Here is an 18,974-nt window from a genome sequence, read left to right on the forward strand (position 1 = left end):
CCGAGATTCCCTTTCGCAAGCCATTAAGCAACCGCCCCGCAGTCGCTTGAGGGAGGGGGACGAGGGAGGGATTCCCACCGGGGCCCCTCCAGCTCCCACTTCGCCTTGGCTTTCCAGCCCCCCCACCCCCCGCCCGCCCGCCCATTCATCCTGCAGCGTCCCCTGCCAAACAAGCCGCGGCCGTCCAGGGAGGAGGATACCGGCGGCGCCTCCTCCTGCTCCTCCCCCTCCCCGCTCGCCTCCCCCGTCCTCCTTCCCCTCCCCGCCTCCTCGGAGGTCCGCCCGGTTCGGTTACGCAGAATCTGCCGCCAGCAGAAAGCAGCAGCAGCAGCAGCAGCAGCCGGCAAAGTGCTCCGGAGCAATAGCGGCGAAGGCGCCCCCCCCCCTCCCTTGAAGTGGCGGGACAGGCAAGAAGCAGCCCGGGGGTCCCTTCCTGGGGAGGGCGGCGGGGAAGGACCGGACTCGGATCCGAGAAAGCGGCGCACGTGGCGAGGCGGGGAGGGAGGCGAGGAGGCGCCTGGCGGTGGCGGGAAGTCCCGGGCTGCCCCGCTCGCCGTCCACGTGGCCCGCCACTCCTGGGCCCTTCTTGGGACGGCCGGACCTCGCGGCCCCCGGTGGAAGGAGAGATGCGCCTGAACGCCTTCTAGTCGCCGCCGGGCAAAGCTTGCGGGCCCCGGTTTCCTCCCTCCTGCCTTCCTCTGCACGGGGCGTGTGTGCTGTGTGCGATCTGCGTGTGCAGGGTTTGCAGAGGAGCCTCTGGGCTCGTCGACGAGGCGCCCCAAGCCTGCCCGTGGCGCTCCCGCGTTGGGACCAGGCGCCATGTCGGCGCCCGCCTTGGACTCGGCGGCGGTGGAAAGTTTCCTCGACAGCCACCCGGAGCTGGTGGAGAAGTGGCTGCGCAGGAGGAGGAACGGCCAAGCGGCCGTCGGGGCGGCGGAGATGCAAGACAGCAATGGCAGCGGCGACAGCAGCAGCAACAGCAACAGCTGCCCTTTCTCCCCGGAGCCGCCGCCGCCCGTCGGGGGGCTGCAGCGGCGGGCCTCGCAGAAGGAGCTGCGCCAGAGCTTCGCGCGCTCCAAGGCGATCCACGTGAACCTGACCTACGACGAGCAGGTGCACGCGCGGGCGCAGGAGCCGCTGAGCAGCGCCCGCCGGAGGGCGCTGTTGCGCAAGGCCAGCTCGCTGCCGCCCACCACGGGCCACCTCCTAAGCGCCCTGCTGGAGTCGCGCGTCCGCCTGCCCCGCTGCCCGCCCACGGGCCTGGCCCACAAGCGCCGCCTCAGGGAGCACAACGAGCGGCAGTTCTTCCTCGAGCTCGTCAAGGACATCTCCAACGACCTGGACCTGGGCGCGCTCAGCTACAAGATCCTCATCTTCGTCTGCCTCATGGTGGACGCCGACCGCGGCTCCCTCTTCCTGGTCGACGGCGGCGGCTGCAAGAAGAGCCTCGTCTCCAAGGTCTTCGACGTGCACGCCGGCACCCCCTTGCTGCCCTGCTGCAACTCCGACGACTCCAACGAGGTGCAGGTGCCCTGGGGCAAAGGCATCCTGGGCTACGTGGCCCAGCACGGGGAGACCGTCAACATCCCCGACGCCTACCAGGTAGCCTGGGGCAAAGGCAGCGGCAGGGTTCAGATAATTCAACAACCGGTTCTGATGGCGGGATTCAAATAATTTAACAACTGGTTGTTTACAAGCACCATTTTAACAGTCGGTTCTGCCGAAGGGGTGCGAACCTGATGAATCCCACAAAGGGTCAGGATCAGAGGTGGGATCCAACCAGTTCTCACCACTTCTCTAGAAGTGGTTGCTAATTTTTTCTGAGTGCCGAGAAGGGGTTACTAAAGCAACCTGCCTGCCCAATAGGGACTGGAGGTGCGTGTGTGCGGCGCCACCACTGTTTGAATCCCACCACCATCGGAACCTGTTATTAAAATCTTTGGATCCCACCACTGGTCAGGATCTAGGGTTCCGTGCGATGAATGGGCCGCTCTGGATTCCGTCCATCAGAAGCGTTTATTGAACATGACACTTGAAGCCTGGCTTTGCAAAAGCCGGTTCTGAATTAATCCCAATCCCCCCCCCCCACCCAGTGTAATTCCAGTGAAGCCAACCCCCACCCTGCCCCTTTCCCACGCAGGGCAGAAAGCGGGAAAAGTTTGTGAAAGCCAATGCCCCCCCCCGCCCCGGAGTCAGGTGGGAGATACTGAGCCATCTGGTAGAAGAGAGTGCCAGAGTTGCTTGCTGTTATCTACGTCTCAAGCAGGTCAGGAGAAATAGCAAACAGCAAAGAGCAACTAACAGAGGCCCCAATCCAAGATGCATCCCCAAGCACTCTGAAATTGGGGACACAAAGGAAAGGTGGACAGGTGGGCCCTTTCTCCAGCCACCTGTGGGGTCGCCAGTCAAAATGGTACCACGACAGTCATAAAAACAGCATCAACCCTGACCCTTTCAGCATTCCATAATTTAAGCCCATTATTGCAGGTCCTCTCCTCTACAGCCCACAGGAACGGCTGCCTGCCCTTCTCTGATTGACAGACCTTGCAAGAGGACAGTGTGTATTTCCCCATCTTTGGGGCTTGCGTGCCACATACCCTCCAGAATCTGCAGTTTTCAATTGCACAGACCAAAGCTGGAGAATACACACCTCACTGTATGTAATCCAAGAGCTACAATCCTCCTGTTATGTGCAGGTTGCCCTTTTGTTTCATAGAGTCATCCAGTTGGAAGGGGCGATCAAACCATCTAGTCCAACCAACCCCCTGCTCAATGCAGGATCAGTGTAGAGCAGTGATTGCCAGACTTTTTCACTTGGGTACCCTGTGGGAACCCGTTCCCCTAAAATTGTACCCCCACATTAGCAGACCTGTTATGTAATTTTTTTCGCGTACCCCCACACACTCTGTTTTGTACCCCAAGTTGGGAACCACTGGCTTAGAACATCCCTGACAAGTATTTGTCCAACCACTGCTTGAAGACTGCCAGTGACGGGAAGCTCACCACCATCCTAGGCAGCTGATTCCACTGTTGCACAACTCTTTCTGTAATTTTTTTTCTTAATATCAAGTCGGAACCTTTCTGCCCATAATTTAAACCCATTATTGCAAGTCCTCTCCTCTACAGCCCACAGGAACAACTCCCTGCCCTTCTCTGATTGACAGACCCTGTAAGAGGACAGTGTGTATTTTTCCATCTTTGGGGCTTGTGAGCCACATACCCTCTGAAATCTGGGGTTTCCAATTGCACAGACCAAAGCTGGAGAATATACCCCTTGCTGTGTTCAAAACAGAACAGGGATCCTTGTGGATAGAAAAGATCAGCTGTAGTGTGGCCGATTTGTTTACACCAGATTGAATTGCTAAACAGTTCAGATGCAACTGAATGGGGTGAACCATAAAAACACACCAAGACATTAAACAACAACCATGCAGAAGCAACATTTAGTAGCCTAAAATACTGTTCATAAAATAGTCTTGGCTTTGAAGCAGATTATAAAGACAACTAGAAATGATGGAACAGCTTGAAGCTTGCAAACAGTGTAGGGCTGGATTTTTTTTAGCCCCACCCCCACCCCAACCCCTAGGTGGCTTACATGCCTCTGACAAAAGTCACATAACAATTACAAAACCTAATTTTCAAGTATAAATCCAATTGGTTTGAAAAAGTAAATAACTTGCACATACATAAAAGTAGTGGTTGGAGTGGAAGAAGCATTCAAGATCCATTGCTTTCAGTGGCTTGGGGGGGAATAAGACCTTTTTGAGTTTTATTTGTTCCAAAACCTGCCCGTAAAGGGTTTCTTGAAGCAGTACGTGATCAGAATGGCTAAAGAGACATGAAAGGATGGATTTGTTTCTTTTAGTACATACCTTGGAGGGCTGGGGTGACAGAGAGCCTCATGTAAGGAACATTTAATGCCACTGATAAAGGGCAGGCAGCATTACACAGGGCCTTGTGTGAGCTTTGGTGTTTTCTAGAACTCTTCCAACAGCTGAATGTTAACAAGGAGAGAAGAAGCAAAAAAGTATATATTTTAAAAGTTTAAAACTTACTACTCAAGTGGTTGTCTTGTGTATTCTGATCTGATCGCTGGCCTCAGGGACGTGATACTGTTGATCTTTAAGCATGTTATTGGAGGCTAGGTGGACACTTCCCACATAACTACAGGTGGCAAATGGTAAGTATTTATTACAGTTCATTGGATTTACTCCCCGGAAAATGATTTTAGGATTGCATGGTAAATGGGTAGCTCCTTGTTACCTCATTTTATAGGAAACCAGGCATTTCCCCCATCGGTTAGTACAGGGGTAGGGAACCTGCGGCTCTCCAGATGTTCAGGAACTACAATTCCCATCAGCCTCTGTCAGCATGGCCAATTGGCCATGCTGGTAGGGGCTGATGGGAATTGTAGTTCCTGAACATCTGGAGAGCCGCAGGTTCCCTACCCCTGGGTTACTATAACTTGTTTCCTATATGTGGAAAACTTCAGAGTCTCATTGTAGGAAACCTCGGCTCAGAACTCTGATCCTAAGCAAGACATTCTGATTTGCCTAAAACCGAAAGTTCATCTCCTCTGAGGCCCCTTCCACACATGCAAGATAATGCGTTTTCAAACCACTTTCACAACTGTTTGCAAGTGGATTTTGCCATTCCGCACCGCTTCAAAGAGCACTGAAAGCAGTTTGAAAGTGCATTATTCTGCATGTGCGGAATGAGCCTGAGTAAGGGTGCGATACATATGCAACAGAGAATTCGTTCATTGTCTTGGTTCAGCAGATATTTTCTAATGTTTGAGCAGCACCATTTAATTTCCACCAGATTTTTCTAAAGGTGCCAAGAAATAAAAATGCTTCAGTAGCAGCATCATGTATCTGCTGTGCCTTCCAAAGAAGAATTACATCCTTCTAAATCTTTTGATGTGAATGGGATCAGAAGGGAATAGCTTTGTTTAGGATAGCAATTCTGGAAAGGTCTACTCAGAATCAAACATAGGTATATTCAGTGGAGCTAACTCACAGAAATGTTCTTAGGATTGCACTGTATAGCATCAAGAGAAACAGGCGATTGCATTGTTTTTTTTTCATCCTAGCCCTATCCATTAGAAGCACGCATTTTCCGTTTTGCAATCCATCCATGCAAAACAAATCTGTAGCAGTATCATCACTGCATCGTTTGAGCATCTTATGAATTATTTGAATTGCCCATTCACTACGGACAAATTTAGTTTGGAAAAAAGCCACCTGCCACACACAGAGAAATTTTGTGAATATGCTCTTAGGATAAATATTAGGGGCATTACTTGAGTTTTATTGCTTTAGTTCTGATACCCAAACCCACAGCTAAAAGATGTAATACATCATCTTTGATGGGAGTATGTAAAAATGGCTAAAACATCCCTTCAAAATACCAACAAGCGAGCTTCAATCCTTTCCTGATCACTCCTTATACTTGTGACCTCTACACAGAGGCACGCTGCCAAACCCACATCTGTGTCTGTATCTTGTAGTCAGGCATCTTTTCTTGAGAGCGTAAAGCATGACGCAAGAAGAAGCCGCTGGTGACTGTTAAGAACCAGGTGGTAATAGCTACTCTGAATTTATCAACTGGAGCGAAAGGATATGCTCTTTTTTTCATGTAGCTGGGCAGATTTCATTGATGGTATCGCCATACTGCTTTATTTTAAACACATTTTCACAGGACAGTGCAAAGTGGATGGCTTTGGGGATGGCTCGCTCAATAAAGTGTGTGAGTTTTATTCCCGCTGCAGTTACAGACAAGCAGAACTAGATTCCCCATTCCTCCACAGTCTGCCTGCTGAGTGACCTTGGGCTAGTCATAGTTCTCTAACAACTCTTTCATCCATCTACATCACAAGGTGCCTTTTGTGGGGAGAGGAAGGGATTCTGATCGTAAGCCGCTTTGAGACTCCTTAAGGTAGAGGAAAAAGCAGGGTGAAAAATTGTAGGTCACTGAGGTCCAGATTTTTAAAAGCATCTAAAGAAGCTCCAAAATATATAGGTTATTTTTTTGTCTTACCAAGGCCCCTTCCGCACATGCAGAATAATGCACTTTCAGTCCACTTTCACAACCGTTTGCAGGTGGATTTTGCTATTCCACATAGCTGCAAAGTGCATTGAAAGTGCATTGTTCTGCATGTGCGGAAGGGACCTATGAGAGAACTGTAATATTACTTACATATTGGCTAAGCTGAAATTTGAGTTCTGGATTAGGAATGTTGTAAAGAGAAATGATAAAAGGAAGCATTGATCCCTATCCTAATAATAGGTAAAGGCCCACAGTATTTTAGAAGAATTTCTCCTTCAACTCACAAGCATTCAAGAACCACTTGGTAGATCGCAGGACAGTTCTGCAGGAGTGCATTTTCAAAAAAAATTCGAAGCCCTCCGACAATAGCTAGCCAGGTAATTCTAGGTGGACTGCCAAAAAAGTGTGAAAAGCAATAATCTCTCACTGCTACCCAGCAACTAGAATCTGAAGGTCGTAGCCTTTGGTAGAGCTATCCTCTTTGAATGGGTCTAGTTCTAATTTTTGATACAAGCTGAATGAAAACGAAACTCCTGCCAAGGTGTTCCAACGCCTGCCATTTTCTGCATTTCCTTTTACCCTCTCTCCTACTTTGTGATATTCTTTTTTTCAGATGGGTTGAGTACTGTGCACACTATTCCAAATGTAACTGCAGCATGAATTTATATAAAAGCATTCTTCATGCCTGTTTTAATAATCAGCAGTCTCATCCTTGCCCTTTTCATTGCATCTTCATGTTGAGTTGATATTTTATTACATACCATACCTGCAAGCTCTTTTTCGTAGCGGAAAGGACATGATGTTATGGTTAGGATATGAAGTGAGTTTAAATCCTCACTCTATCATGAATTTGATCCACACGCTAACCTACCTCACATGGTTGGATGGATAAAATAGTAAGCGGGAGAGCTACAAACGTTACTCTGAGCTCCTGGGATGAAGGATGGAATAAAAATGTGATAGGCAGACAGCCACTGACTGTTCAGACTCCACCAGTAACAAATTTGTTAGAAAGAAGGTGGGTGTACAAATGGCATCACAAAATTGCTTTTGTGTTTGTGATAGGCTGATGTAACTACTCCACTGGCATCAGTATTTGTGCAAAATGTGGAATTTGGGGGGCGGGGGGCTCTATCATCCACTGCTGTATGCTTATTTTCAGTGAATCTTGCTGGACGGTTATTAACCCATTCACCTAGTTTGCAAAGATCTTGTTGCAATAGCTGCTTAAGTCTTTGCCATCCAGAATAATCTGGTAAAATTCTCAAACTTGGTCACTTCCTGTTCATCCAGCTAATTTGCCAGAGTTTGGGTTTCTATTAGTTCTCCTCAGTTTGGTCAAGACTTTCACTTTTTTAAAGGAAACCTTTCTGCTTTTAATAGCTTCTTTGATTGTGCTCCATTAATCATGCTGGTACCAGCTTAGACATCCTCATATTTCCTTCTTTTCAGGTTTCAGAGGCCAGAATGTCTTACAGTTCTTTTATTAATATATAGTTATCCCTTCCACAACACTGGGGTTAGGGGTGCAGTGCCCCCTGCAATCTGGAAATCCACGTGAAATGTTTTGGCCTTCCTTTTGTACCAGAGAAGAAGTCTTTTTTCTTTTCTTTTAACTTTTAAAAATGAAATTATGTGTATTTATGGTATTAAAAGATAAAATAAGTTGATAATATACAATACTATGCAAAAATTATTTATGCATTTCTGCGTTTCTAAATTTTTTGTGTTGTCTGCGGTTTCCACAAAACTCACCCCAAATTCCTCTTTAATTACTTATTCTGACCCATGATATATCGAAATAGCGATGGGGAAAGTCATAATATAGAAGATATAAGTGTGTATCAATAACAGTATCAGTTTAGTTAGTCTGAGAACAGGAACTTGGGTTTGGGTAATGATTTTGACAAACGATGTGCCTCAGAGGTGTACTGGGAGAAAATGGTGCCTGGGGCAATACCTGTTCTGGGCACCCGCCCCCCTGGACCCACTTACCTTAGCTGGGCCTGCAGTAGGCTGCCCCTCGGCCCAGCCCCACTGGCTGAAGGAGCACCCTGGCGGGGTCGGGCTGAGGGGTGCCCGGCGGGCCTTTGGCTGGGGGGAAATGAGGGACGTGTGGGGGTGATTTGGTGCCCCCACATGACTTATTGACCTGTGCTCGGGGGACACGTGACCCCACATTTCTCTGTGGCCGTTACGCCCCTGCTGTGCCTGTGTTTGTGTAAAGTGCATACAAGTAGTCTAAACTGATGGTTCTCAAACTGGGACGGGACCTGATAGTGCCGTTGAATTGCAAAGTTAGGAGCGGATAGAATCTGTGAGCGACATGGCTCAGTGGAAGATCGTCTACTTGGCATGCAAAGGGTCCCAGATTCAATCCCTGGCATCTCCAGTTAAAAAGGATCAGGTTGTAGGTGATATGAAAGCCATCAGTCTGAGACTTAGGAGAGCTTCTGCCAGTCTCAGTAGATAGTACTGACCTAGACAGACCAAGAGTTTGATTTGTTATAAAGCATCTTAATTTCTGTGTACTTGTGTGTGTACCTCTTGGAAAGTTGTTTGGCATCATTCAGGCAACCTCTGGATAATGCGTGGAATGGCGTGAAATAAACCTGTTGCTGAATATATTGATAAAAATTATTAAATGACTTTATATTTGTGTGTGTGTCTCACCTTAGCTAAAACTGGACGCACACACATATATAAAGTCCTTTTATAATTTTTATCAATATATTCAGCATCAGGTTTTTATATATATATGTACATGTCTGTCTGTCTGTGTGTCCAATTTTAGCTAGGATGATATGTTATTTTAATATTTTTTTATTGTATAGCTTGAATTTTCCATCACATATTTGTATACTTTGTCTTACATTTTCAAACAATACATTTTCCCCCTTTTGCTACCTCCCCCTATAATATCTTCGTTACAGTTTTGTTTTAACCAAACAGCAGTAAGTTCGTTCTTTGTTGCCTCTTCTCCCATATTTCTTCATTGACTCCGTCTTCATTCATTCATCCAGTCCACGTATATTATCCATATCTTCAAAATTTTGCTCTGTTTCTCTTCCCACAGTTCATTTTTGATATTATATCGAAAATACCCAGTGTCACTTGTTCCCAAATATATTCCAGCCATTTCTGGATGGTCCATTTTTTCTTTTCTTTCCAACCCAACGCTATTGTTGCATGTGCTGCTATAATCATTATTGCTAGGGTGATATGTTAATGTTTTGGTCAGAGGAAAGTATTATAGTTACTTTGCAAATGTGCCCCCAAAAGTAGAGTATATCTAGAAGTGGGTACACTTCAAAAACATTGAGAACTGCAAGTCTAAGCTAGTAAATTACTCATCATCACCCTCCAGATGAGGATAGGACATTCTTTCCATAGGATTTCAGTAACTGGATTTGTGATTGCAGCCACCAGTTTTAACCATGTAATTTCTTTTTTCCTCGTCCACATGTGGGAACTGTGAACTTTTAATTAGTGTGAATTTAAGTGTGCTTGTGTCAGATCATGGTAAATAAATGCCTTAACAACATAGTGTCAGCAGTGACTAGTATGTGGGTTTTAATGGAGGGGCTTCAGACTTTTTCTTGACTTTTTCACCTTATTTCTGGGTCTTGAAAATGAACAGCTGGACTAGCAAGCAGATGTGGACAATCAGAGTTGGACTTGGGATGGCAGAGCCGGTTGCGAGTGTTCTAGTTAGTAGTTTTTCTATTGTGTACAGATGTCTCTCTTAGCATTGATAGATGGGTAGCAATTGGTAGATAATGTAGAAGATAAGTGAAACCAACCACAGGGAACTGGAATTATATCATTGGTTCTTGGAGCTTTGTGGTCCTATGGGTCTGAGGTACAATAAAGAGACACACCTAAGTGAGGAGCAGAAAAACGGACCAATTTGTAAATATATATGGTTTATTTGTTCAGCCACGGTTTATTTGCTTGGAAAGAAATATTCTCTGTGTCTGAGTGAAGTTCTAGTTTTTATTTGAAGATAAGTTTAATTGTCTCAATCGATCTTTGGTACATTTTTCTCTTCTGGCAAGGATATGGAAGCATACGCTAGGCAAAATATTTTGTCCTCACACAGCATACCGAGTGTTTGAATTTATAAATATATAAGAATGGTTCATGGATTTAGTGACTTGTTATCCAAGTCAGTTGTTTAGTTGATAAAGAGCAAAGCTGTGGCGCATGGCTGGTTATTGCTATACAGTTCACAATTACATTGGGGGGGGGGGGAAGCAACATACTACATAAACTGATTTGTTTCTTGATTTTTGGATAGGCTCAGCGGGAAAATTCTCCTCCTCTGAGGCATTTGTACCAGGAGACAGAGAGAACAGATGGGCTGAGAAAGACTCATGACTAAGACCTGGGGCAAGATGAAATATTTATCAAACCGATTCTGTAGCACATTTATCTCTTGCAAGACAGTCTTTAGATTCCAACTCCTCAGACTTGTGTAGCAAGGTCACTGACTGGGAGCTAGAGCTGGAGGACCATCCAGCCTTGTGCCTCTCTCATCTCAACTAAGATTAAAGACCTTATTACATGCTAAAGATTCATCAGGTTCCAGTGAGTAACAGTCACCTGCGTTTCGAAGCTATATGGAGAACAAATATAAATGGACTTTGAAAGTAACCAAGGATTCACTTTCTCAAGGAAATATTTACATTCTTGGGAGTTATTACATTTCTCTCCTGTGAACTCCTTCCGCAACTTTTCCCCTCTCTTCTTCTCCAAAATATAATTCTGAGGTTTAAGCCTGATTTACCTTTTTATGCTAGAAAAGTGGGATATCAGAGGAATTAAGAAAGAGCAGCAGTACGAAGTTGCTGAGATCAAACAACTTGGAGTCCCCGAGCTTCTCGATTACGCAGTTCCATGCCTCAAAAGGTTTGTCTTTTGGTGAGGAAAGACTTTTTGCTGAAAGTAAAGTTTCTTTCAGCTGTACCTTTACATGTTCCAGAGCTGAACCTTTCTGTTAAAAACACTCCAGTAAAAGAAAGTACAAGAGCAAGACATATTGTCATGAGCCAGCCCCTGGGCACTGAGGGCTCTGATGTAGAGCTTGGAGACCAGGTGCATTCAGAGCTGGCTCCTCGTGAGGTAATGCAGGCAGCAGAGCCCTTCCTTGCAAGCTCAGGCAGAGCCTGACGCCATGCAGCTGGGAGAGCCTTCAGGAATCTCAGAAGAGCCGAATAATGAGCCAGTGGCACAAAAGGAGGCAAAGGCAGAGGCTTCATCTGCAGAGTCAAAGGAGAAGTGCTCGCATTGCTGCAAGGCATGGCAGAAGGCTCTGCAAGATGGAGGCACCTGGTTTTGAGGAGGATTGAGCTCTTGCAGGATTCCAGCTTCATTAGCTAGGACTTCCTATATAAACCCTGCCTTGGGCTTGGCTGTGCCTGAATGCAGTGAGCGTACTCTCTGGTAAACTCCATTTACCTGATTTCCCTCTGGCTCCCTCTGAGAGCCAGCATGGTGTAGTGGTTAAGAGCAGGTGGAGTCTAATCTGGAGAACTGGGTTTGATTCCCCACTCCTCCACCTGAGTGGTGGAGGCTTATCTGGTGAACCAGAGGTGTTTCCACACTCCTACATTCCTGCTGGGTGACCTTGAGCTAGTCACAGTTCTTTGGAACTCTCTCAGCCCCACCTGCCTCACCAAGTGTCTGTTGTGGGGAGAGGAAGGGAAAGGAGCTTGTACACCGCCTCGAGTCTCATTATAGAGGAGAAAGGTGGGGTGTAAATCCAAACTACTCTCCTCCTCCTCCTCCTCCTGCTGACTGTCCAATGTGGGCACACACTCACATGCACAGGAGAATGTGGCATTGGCTCATTTTAAGAGTGTCAGCTTCTGTAATTAGCTTTGTTTTTATCAGTTGCATTTTATTGCTTTAGTTGTAAGCTGCCTTGAGCAGACCCCGAGAGGCGGCATGTAGATTTTCCAAATAAATAAGCAAATAAATACATGCTAGTCAGACAGCCCCCGTTGCTGCTTATAATGTAGTGAACCCCTCAGAACGATTGACAGAGAAAGAGGGCAGAGGACCTTGCATTTTAGCCTATATGCTCTTAGAATTGTATTCATTCACATCCGTCCCAGGGAACTGATGGAAGCAGTCCCAGATTTTCTTTTCACTTCATTTTCATCTCATCTGCATTTCCTCAAAAAAAGAGTTGCCCACCGTCTTCCACGTGAGGGTCAAGAGTGGATTTCTACCACAGCGTTATTTTGTTTTTCCCAGATCGTTGATAGCGTCCATCAATCATTGTGATGGACAGTGTTAGGCTCAAGGCTATCCGAAGCACATGATGGTGCAGAAGCATAAAGCTGCGTGAGGCATAAGTGAGAAGGACAACAGCCAGAATTGCATAAGTGAAGAATTGATATCGAATTAACGTAGGCTGCTGCATGACAGCAAACTTCATTATAGGAGTATAAACAATTGGATTCTACTTTTCTGTGTAATCATGGTAAAATGGGAAAGCAAAAGTGGACAAAGAGTGGGGAATAAAGCATTTGTTGCTCACTCTGCAGCCGATATTTTATGCATCTAAGTTCTTATTTTTCAAAACCATGCATCAATGTCACTTGTGTGGTGTAGCCAGTGTGGTGCAGTTGTAAAGAGTAGGTGGATTCTAATCTGGAGAACTGGGTTTGATTCCCCGCTCCTCCACCTGAGTGGCTGAGGCTTATCTGGTGAACCAGAAGTGTTTCTGCACTCCTACATTCCTGCTGGGTGATCTTGGGCTAGTCACAGTTCTTCGGAACTCTCTCAGCCCCACCTACCTCATTGGTGTCTGTTGTGGGGAGAGGAAGGAAAGGAGCTTGTAGGTCACCTTGAAGTCCTTACAGGAGAGAAAGGTGGGGTATAAATCCAAACTCCTCTTCCTCTTTCTTATAAAGGACCACAGAGTACACATCTGAAATCTTGTTTTATGATATTCTATAGACACTCACAGATATTAGTTACAATTGTTTGACTTTTTATCCGTTTGGCTATCAGAGCCTCTTACCTTGAAAGCCCTATGGGGTCACCACACATTGGCTGTAACTTGAGGGTTTGGCTTTTTATCCGTTTGGCCCTCAGAGGCTCTTACCTTGAAAACCCTATGGGGTCACCACACGTTGGCTATGACTTGAGGGTTTGGCTTTTTATCCGTTTGGCCCTCAGAGGCTCTTACCTTGAAAACTCTATGGGGTCACCACACGTTGGCTGTGACTTGAGGGTTTGGCTTTTTATCCGTTTGGCCCTCAGAGGCTCTTACCTTGAAAACCCTATGGGGTCACCACACGTTGGCTGTAACTTGAGGGTTTGGCTTTTTATCCGTTTGGCCCTCAGAGGCTCTTACCTTGAAAACCCTATGGGGTCACCACACGTTGGCTGAGACTCGAGGGTGCTTTCCATCACCATAGGCTACTATATATTTTGTTGCTGCAAGCAGTTCCCAGACAGAGAGAAGTCTTTTCTCGGTGCCTGTTGCTGATATCCTTTAACTAGAAATGCTAGGAATGGATCATAGGACATTCTTCATCTAAAGCATGTTTGTACCATTGAACCACTGCTCCTCCCCTATATTGAGCTTCATTTGAAAATGTCAAGGTAAACTTGGCATGATTTCTTGTGAGCCTGCAGATTGTGCATGAGCATAGGCTACAAAATATAAGTATAAGCAGAATGTAATATAAACAAACACGCTTACTTTAATTGTATATAAAGAATAAAAGAACCTTGGAAAGATCCTCAGGGTATTGAGTAAACACAAGCCACAGATGTTTCTTTTCAGGTAATTGTTAATGTTCACAATACACCATTTAAAAATTAATATCCGTTGTGGTGATTTTTTTTGACGGCTAATGGTGAATGCAGGTGATGACTCAGTTGTGAATGTGAAAAGTGCCGCCAGTCTGGATGGGTCTTGGGTGTGGTGGAAAAAGGATCATATTGAGACTAGGTTTTGTTAATGTCTGACAGAACAGTCGTGGTGAAACTGGAAGCTTATCATTGTTTGTACCAGGACTGCTACGTTTCTTTTTCGATGTCAGCCTTTTGAGGGAACTGTGAGTTCCATTTGAAATGTCAGAAACCTTTGATAAACTTACAAGTTATGATGTTATCAGCTGGATGGTATCCATTCCCTGGGGGTAGCTGGATACTCGCTAACCGCTTGAAAACATCTTGCTTCGTACACAAGGCGCAGAGGGAGAGAAAGGGCTCAAGACCATGACCCCCAGGTTATGGTTCCTTTGCTTTTTATTATCTAGCGTGATGCAGAGTTCTGGAAAATTGAGGAACTTGCACAGTGTGTTGTGTCATTTTGGTCGGTTTTAATAAAAGGTATTGCCTGTCCTCTTTTGCGGACTTGTCTGTGGACTTTTGGTCTTTGTAAAGCATTGCTTCAAGTGAGCTGATATAAAGATCTCAAATAAGGGGGAAGGAATGGTACATTGTCAGAATGTAAGCATGCTTTTAGAGAAAAGTATTGGCGTTCCACAGAAAAATGGACAGCATAGGATACATTTGTCATTGCTTTTTTCAACCATCTGCTTTCCCTTAGAATCTGATCAGAGTTTTACTGTTGATTCACTGTGAATTGGATTGTATCCTGGTGGCGTGCAAACGACTTGAAATTCCACTGAAGGAAAACAGTGTAGAAAATGTTGACTTAGTAAGAGTATTGTAACCCTGGCATATGTTGGTCTCGAGTGATGGCTAGAATTGCAGGAAGGTAATTTTTCATGCCATGATAGAACCTTCATTCCAAATAACCAAGGTGTTCTCATTTGGAAACAGACAGACGGTGGAGTTCAAGGCTGCCTGCAAGCCATGTACTCTGGTTTTAATCCAATAGTATGCATGCAGAGCCCTGAAAAAGAAGATGGAATCGTGCTGATCAACAATTTGGAAGGAGAAGGAAGGGGATAATTCAACTCTCCCTTGTAAGCAGAGGATCCAGCATTTGCAGCAGCCCATTTGGATGTACAATTTTCATCCCTATGCATGTGCTCTAAAATCCCTACCTGGATCAGGGCATTTTCTTTGGGAACCTTGCCTTCTTTTAGCAAGCCTTTATTGGCATAGACAACAGTACAACAATAATAAAAAATGGATTAAAAAGCATATACAATACAGGAAATAAATGTTAGGTCGAAGGAAATCTACTGGCGTTTAGTAATTTCCAGGAGAAAGTCTGCCACTATCATACAGAGACGTTGATGATGATTTTATGAAATCACAGTTGCCAGATCTTCAGTCAGTATTGTCTTTCATACGCATTGGGTTCTTCCCAAGAACCTAAAAATGTCTTAACGTATCAGCGTAGTATATTTGCAGATCCAAGCAGTGTGGCTTGCTGTAATCGGTAGATGGATATTTTTAATCAATGCGTAGATGGTTATTGTTGTTGTTAGATGTCTACATTGCCTTTCCCCAAACAAGGTTGGGCTTGCACTGCATTGTGGCTTTTCCATCCATGCAGTCTAAAATATTTGTGTTTGAAACCCTGTGGAGTAAGAGCTGCTGAATCAGTTGCGCGTTGCACCTCCCAAATTCCTTTAACAAAAACGGGTTGTGTGAGTGGTGATATCAAGCTACTCTTGTACAAGTTTGAATATTAGGTGTGATGTTTGGCCCTGAGTGCTGAAGAGAAAAGATCTTCAGACATGTTACTAGCATTCATTTGTGCTACTTCTAGAATTAATTTGTCCTGATCTACATGGCCTGGGCTAGCCCAGTCAACCACAACCACAACCTTTATTTGGCATTTAAAAATAGGTTCTAGAGCGCTGCCAGACATTTTTGAAATACAAATCAAGAGTACATTCAAAGCGCAGACAGGAAGACTGTTTATAGCAGTATACATTACTTAGAAAGTTCTGTCATTTGTAAAAGAAATTTTGCTACTTTTTCCAAGAGCATGACATCTAGCCCAGTCTTGAATATAAGCCTTTATTGGCATATAAAAACCCCCTATAAACAGGCAATACAGGTCCACTGTCAACCACAGAGTTCCGATACAAATAACATTAGTTCATACCAAAAATATTCAAACATATATAAATACAGTGGTCACTAACTGACCCTGATTGTTTCAATTAAAAAATTAGCCACAACCTCACACTGACTTGCAATTTAACAGATATTGCTATTTAACAGATATATGATTTTCTGTGAATCTGTCTGTTCCATCTCTTCTTGGTGCTCTGATAACAGAAAAGATAGGTATTTTGTCCTTGCTTCATTGAAACCTAGGACAATGTAGCATTAGATGTATTACCGATTCCACCAGATTTAGCAATGTCTTTCAATCATGGAGACTCCTTTAAATCTGCCATAAAGCATGGCTGAAGATAGAATATTCAGTCAGGCAGTGGAATATGCCCTTCTCTGTTCAGGGTCCATTAAAATATTTAAACATGTGGATATACAACCCTGTTGGAATAATATCAAAAAACACAAGGGAGAGCAGGTTCTATTTGCAGCAATGAGTAACTTTTGAAATTCTAATGTAAATAGTCTCTTATTCATACAATCATATGTTTCCTGATATGGTGACATATTAAATGAGTCCAAAGTAAACCCCAAATTGCCTAGTTTGTCTAATATAAAGGTGATCCATCTTGAATGTTGTGACTCTGTTAACATCAAATAAACCAGTGAGAGAATCTAGTTGACAATGAATTTGAAGCCAATATCTAATTGTTCAAAGCCAAGCAATTGTCTCAAGTGGCCATTGACCTGTTTCCAGACAAAGGACCATATATGGCACACAGTTTGGTACCCCTACGATTTTATGTAAAATTTTTGAATGGATTGCCCTCAGGGAATGATTGATTTACTTGATCCATGTAGGAGCACCATAGAGCAGCCATGCTTCAATCTTGGCACTGAAAACCTCAAAACCAGTAAAATAAATTGATTTCCCCTAGAATAATAAAATCATATAATTGCTTTGATATTAGTGTTAGCCAAAGTGAGGTCATATTTCTGTTGGGTTGACCAAGAAAGGTTATGACTAAACATCCCTAGATATCTGAAGTGTTTAACCTGTTCAGTTTGGTGACCTTTTATTATCGAAGCATACTTTTGTTATCCAAGCATACTTTTCTTAGCAAATACTAAGATTTTTGATTTATCATAATTTACTTCTAATGTATTAGACTCACAGTACGAAAATAAATCTGTTCCACAGTCAAATAAGACCAATTTGGGAATGGGATAATGGAACAGCGTCATCTGCGTACAGTAAAAGTGGAATATGATTACAGTCTAATCTGGGACTGTGCCCTTTGTCTTCTGCCAGTTACTTTATTTGCAATAGCATTTTAGCCAGTAGCACTTCAGAGTGAAACTGTATTCCACATGGTCATCTTGGCTGCAGAAAACAAGACGATCGTTACTGATTGGCTAGTGTCTAGCATCCGCCTGACAGCTGTGCTGAATTATAAAATTGCCTAATTAAATGTCACTGGCAGTGGTGTATTTGCCTAGGGACAGGGGGTATTCTCTGTCCCCGGGCACCACTGATCTGGTCACTTGGGGGTGCAAAAACGCCCCCCCCACATGACCAGGATGATGGCAAGTCGTCTTCTGGCGTCCTTGGCCCCGCCCATGTCATCATCAACATGGGCGGGGCCAAGGAAGCCAGAGGACCCCTCCAAACCTTGCCCCCCTCCTGGCTGCTCCCTCCCCCAAGCCCTTCCCCCTCCTGGCTGCCAGCTCTGAGCCGGCAGTCCCTTCTGCCCTCCACTCTGGGGAGGACAGAAGCAACTGGAAGGCTCCATGCTGGGACCTTTGCTTTTATAAGCTCGGGGGGCATGGTGGATGTCTCTGGGTGCCATTTTTCCCCGGTACGCCTCTGGTCACTGGTTAGTAACTTGTATATTCAGCCGTTTTAAAACTAGGCAAAACACACTTGGGCCATTTTTTATTTTGTCATAGTGACTGTCCAGGGTGATGATATTGAAAAGCCATTGGTTTACACATGCAGCAAAATGAACAGGGAACAGAGCAATGAAGAAAATGTCTGAAGCAACCAAGTGGATTGTAATTCTTCAGGCTACATATGGGAGATCACATATTTGAACACTTCCTTATAAAATGATCTTCTTGTAAGCTGAGAACTGCCATGGCAGAGTTCAGATTCAGAGACCTTTATTAGGCTTATACAGTATAGGGCAGGGGTTGGCAACCTTTAACACCCAAAGAGCCATTTGGACCCATTTTCCATGGCCCCGAAGATCTACCGAGCCGGAGAGGTGGCTCCGCATGGAGCTGCCTCCAGTTCAGCCCCTCCACTCACCTTTCCTTCCAGCGCTGCTCTGGAGGGCTGGAGGGACACGCCCATGCTACCCTCTGACTTCCAGGCCACGTGGAGCCACAGTATAAGGCTGAAAGAGCCTCATGCGGCTCCAGAACCGCAGGTTGCAGACCCCTGGTATAGGGACAAAAAGGAAAAAGAAAAGAGTAAATCCTAGAGAACAGTGAAAATTGTGTGAACACAAGCCAAGGGAACCTAGTTCAAAGTGTGCAGCAAAACCTTGGCTACGATTTCCATTATTCCAGGATTGCTGAGTAGAAGAATCATCTTTGCATTGGTAGAAAGATCCGAGAACCCAACCGAAGTTAAGGCAGAGAAATCAGGCCTACCGTTGTTATGCTTCGGGCAGGAGAGCAAGATGTGTTCAAGGGAATCAGTATAGGAAAGGCAGAAAGAGCAACGTCGATCATGCCAAAGGATGTTTAGAAACCGACCTTGAAGAAATGATGATGGAAAGGAATTGCATCTTGCTCTTGGAGAGTGCCTGTCTAAGTTTATGGTTTGGGAATTGGTTCGGATAATGGGCAACACAGAGCTTTCGGGGAGTGATCCTGGCAGAGAGTTAATTTTGCTAAAGCCTTTCCCTGGC

At 45.0% G+C, this 18,974-nt stretch overlaps 1 protein-coding gene across 1 annotated transcript in view; it reads left to right on the forward strand.

Annotated features, from left to right (window-relative positions):
- Positions 1-819: 819 nt before the first annotated feature.
- The window catches only part of PDE11A (phosphodiesterase 11A), a 219,634-nt gene continuing 201,479 nt past the window's right edge, over positions 820-18,974 (forward strand). The window contains exon 1 of the mRNA XM_048484470.1: positions 820-1,602. Within this exon, the coding sequence (XP_048340427.1) occupies positions 820-1,602 (783 nt within the window). The remainder of the gene's footprint in view (positions 1,603-18,974) is intronic.

This window comes from Sphaerodactylus townsendi, linkage group LG02 (assembly GCF_021028975.2).
Source record: "Sphaerodactylus townsendi isolate TG3544 linkage group LG02, MPM_Stown_v2.3, whole genome shotgun sequence".
Classification (NCBI taxonomy): Eukaryota; Metazoa; Chordata; class Lepidosauria; order Squamata; family Sphaerodactylidae; genus Sphaerodactylus; species Sphaerodactylus townsendi.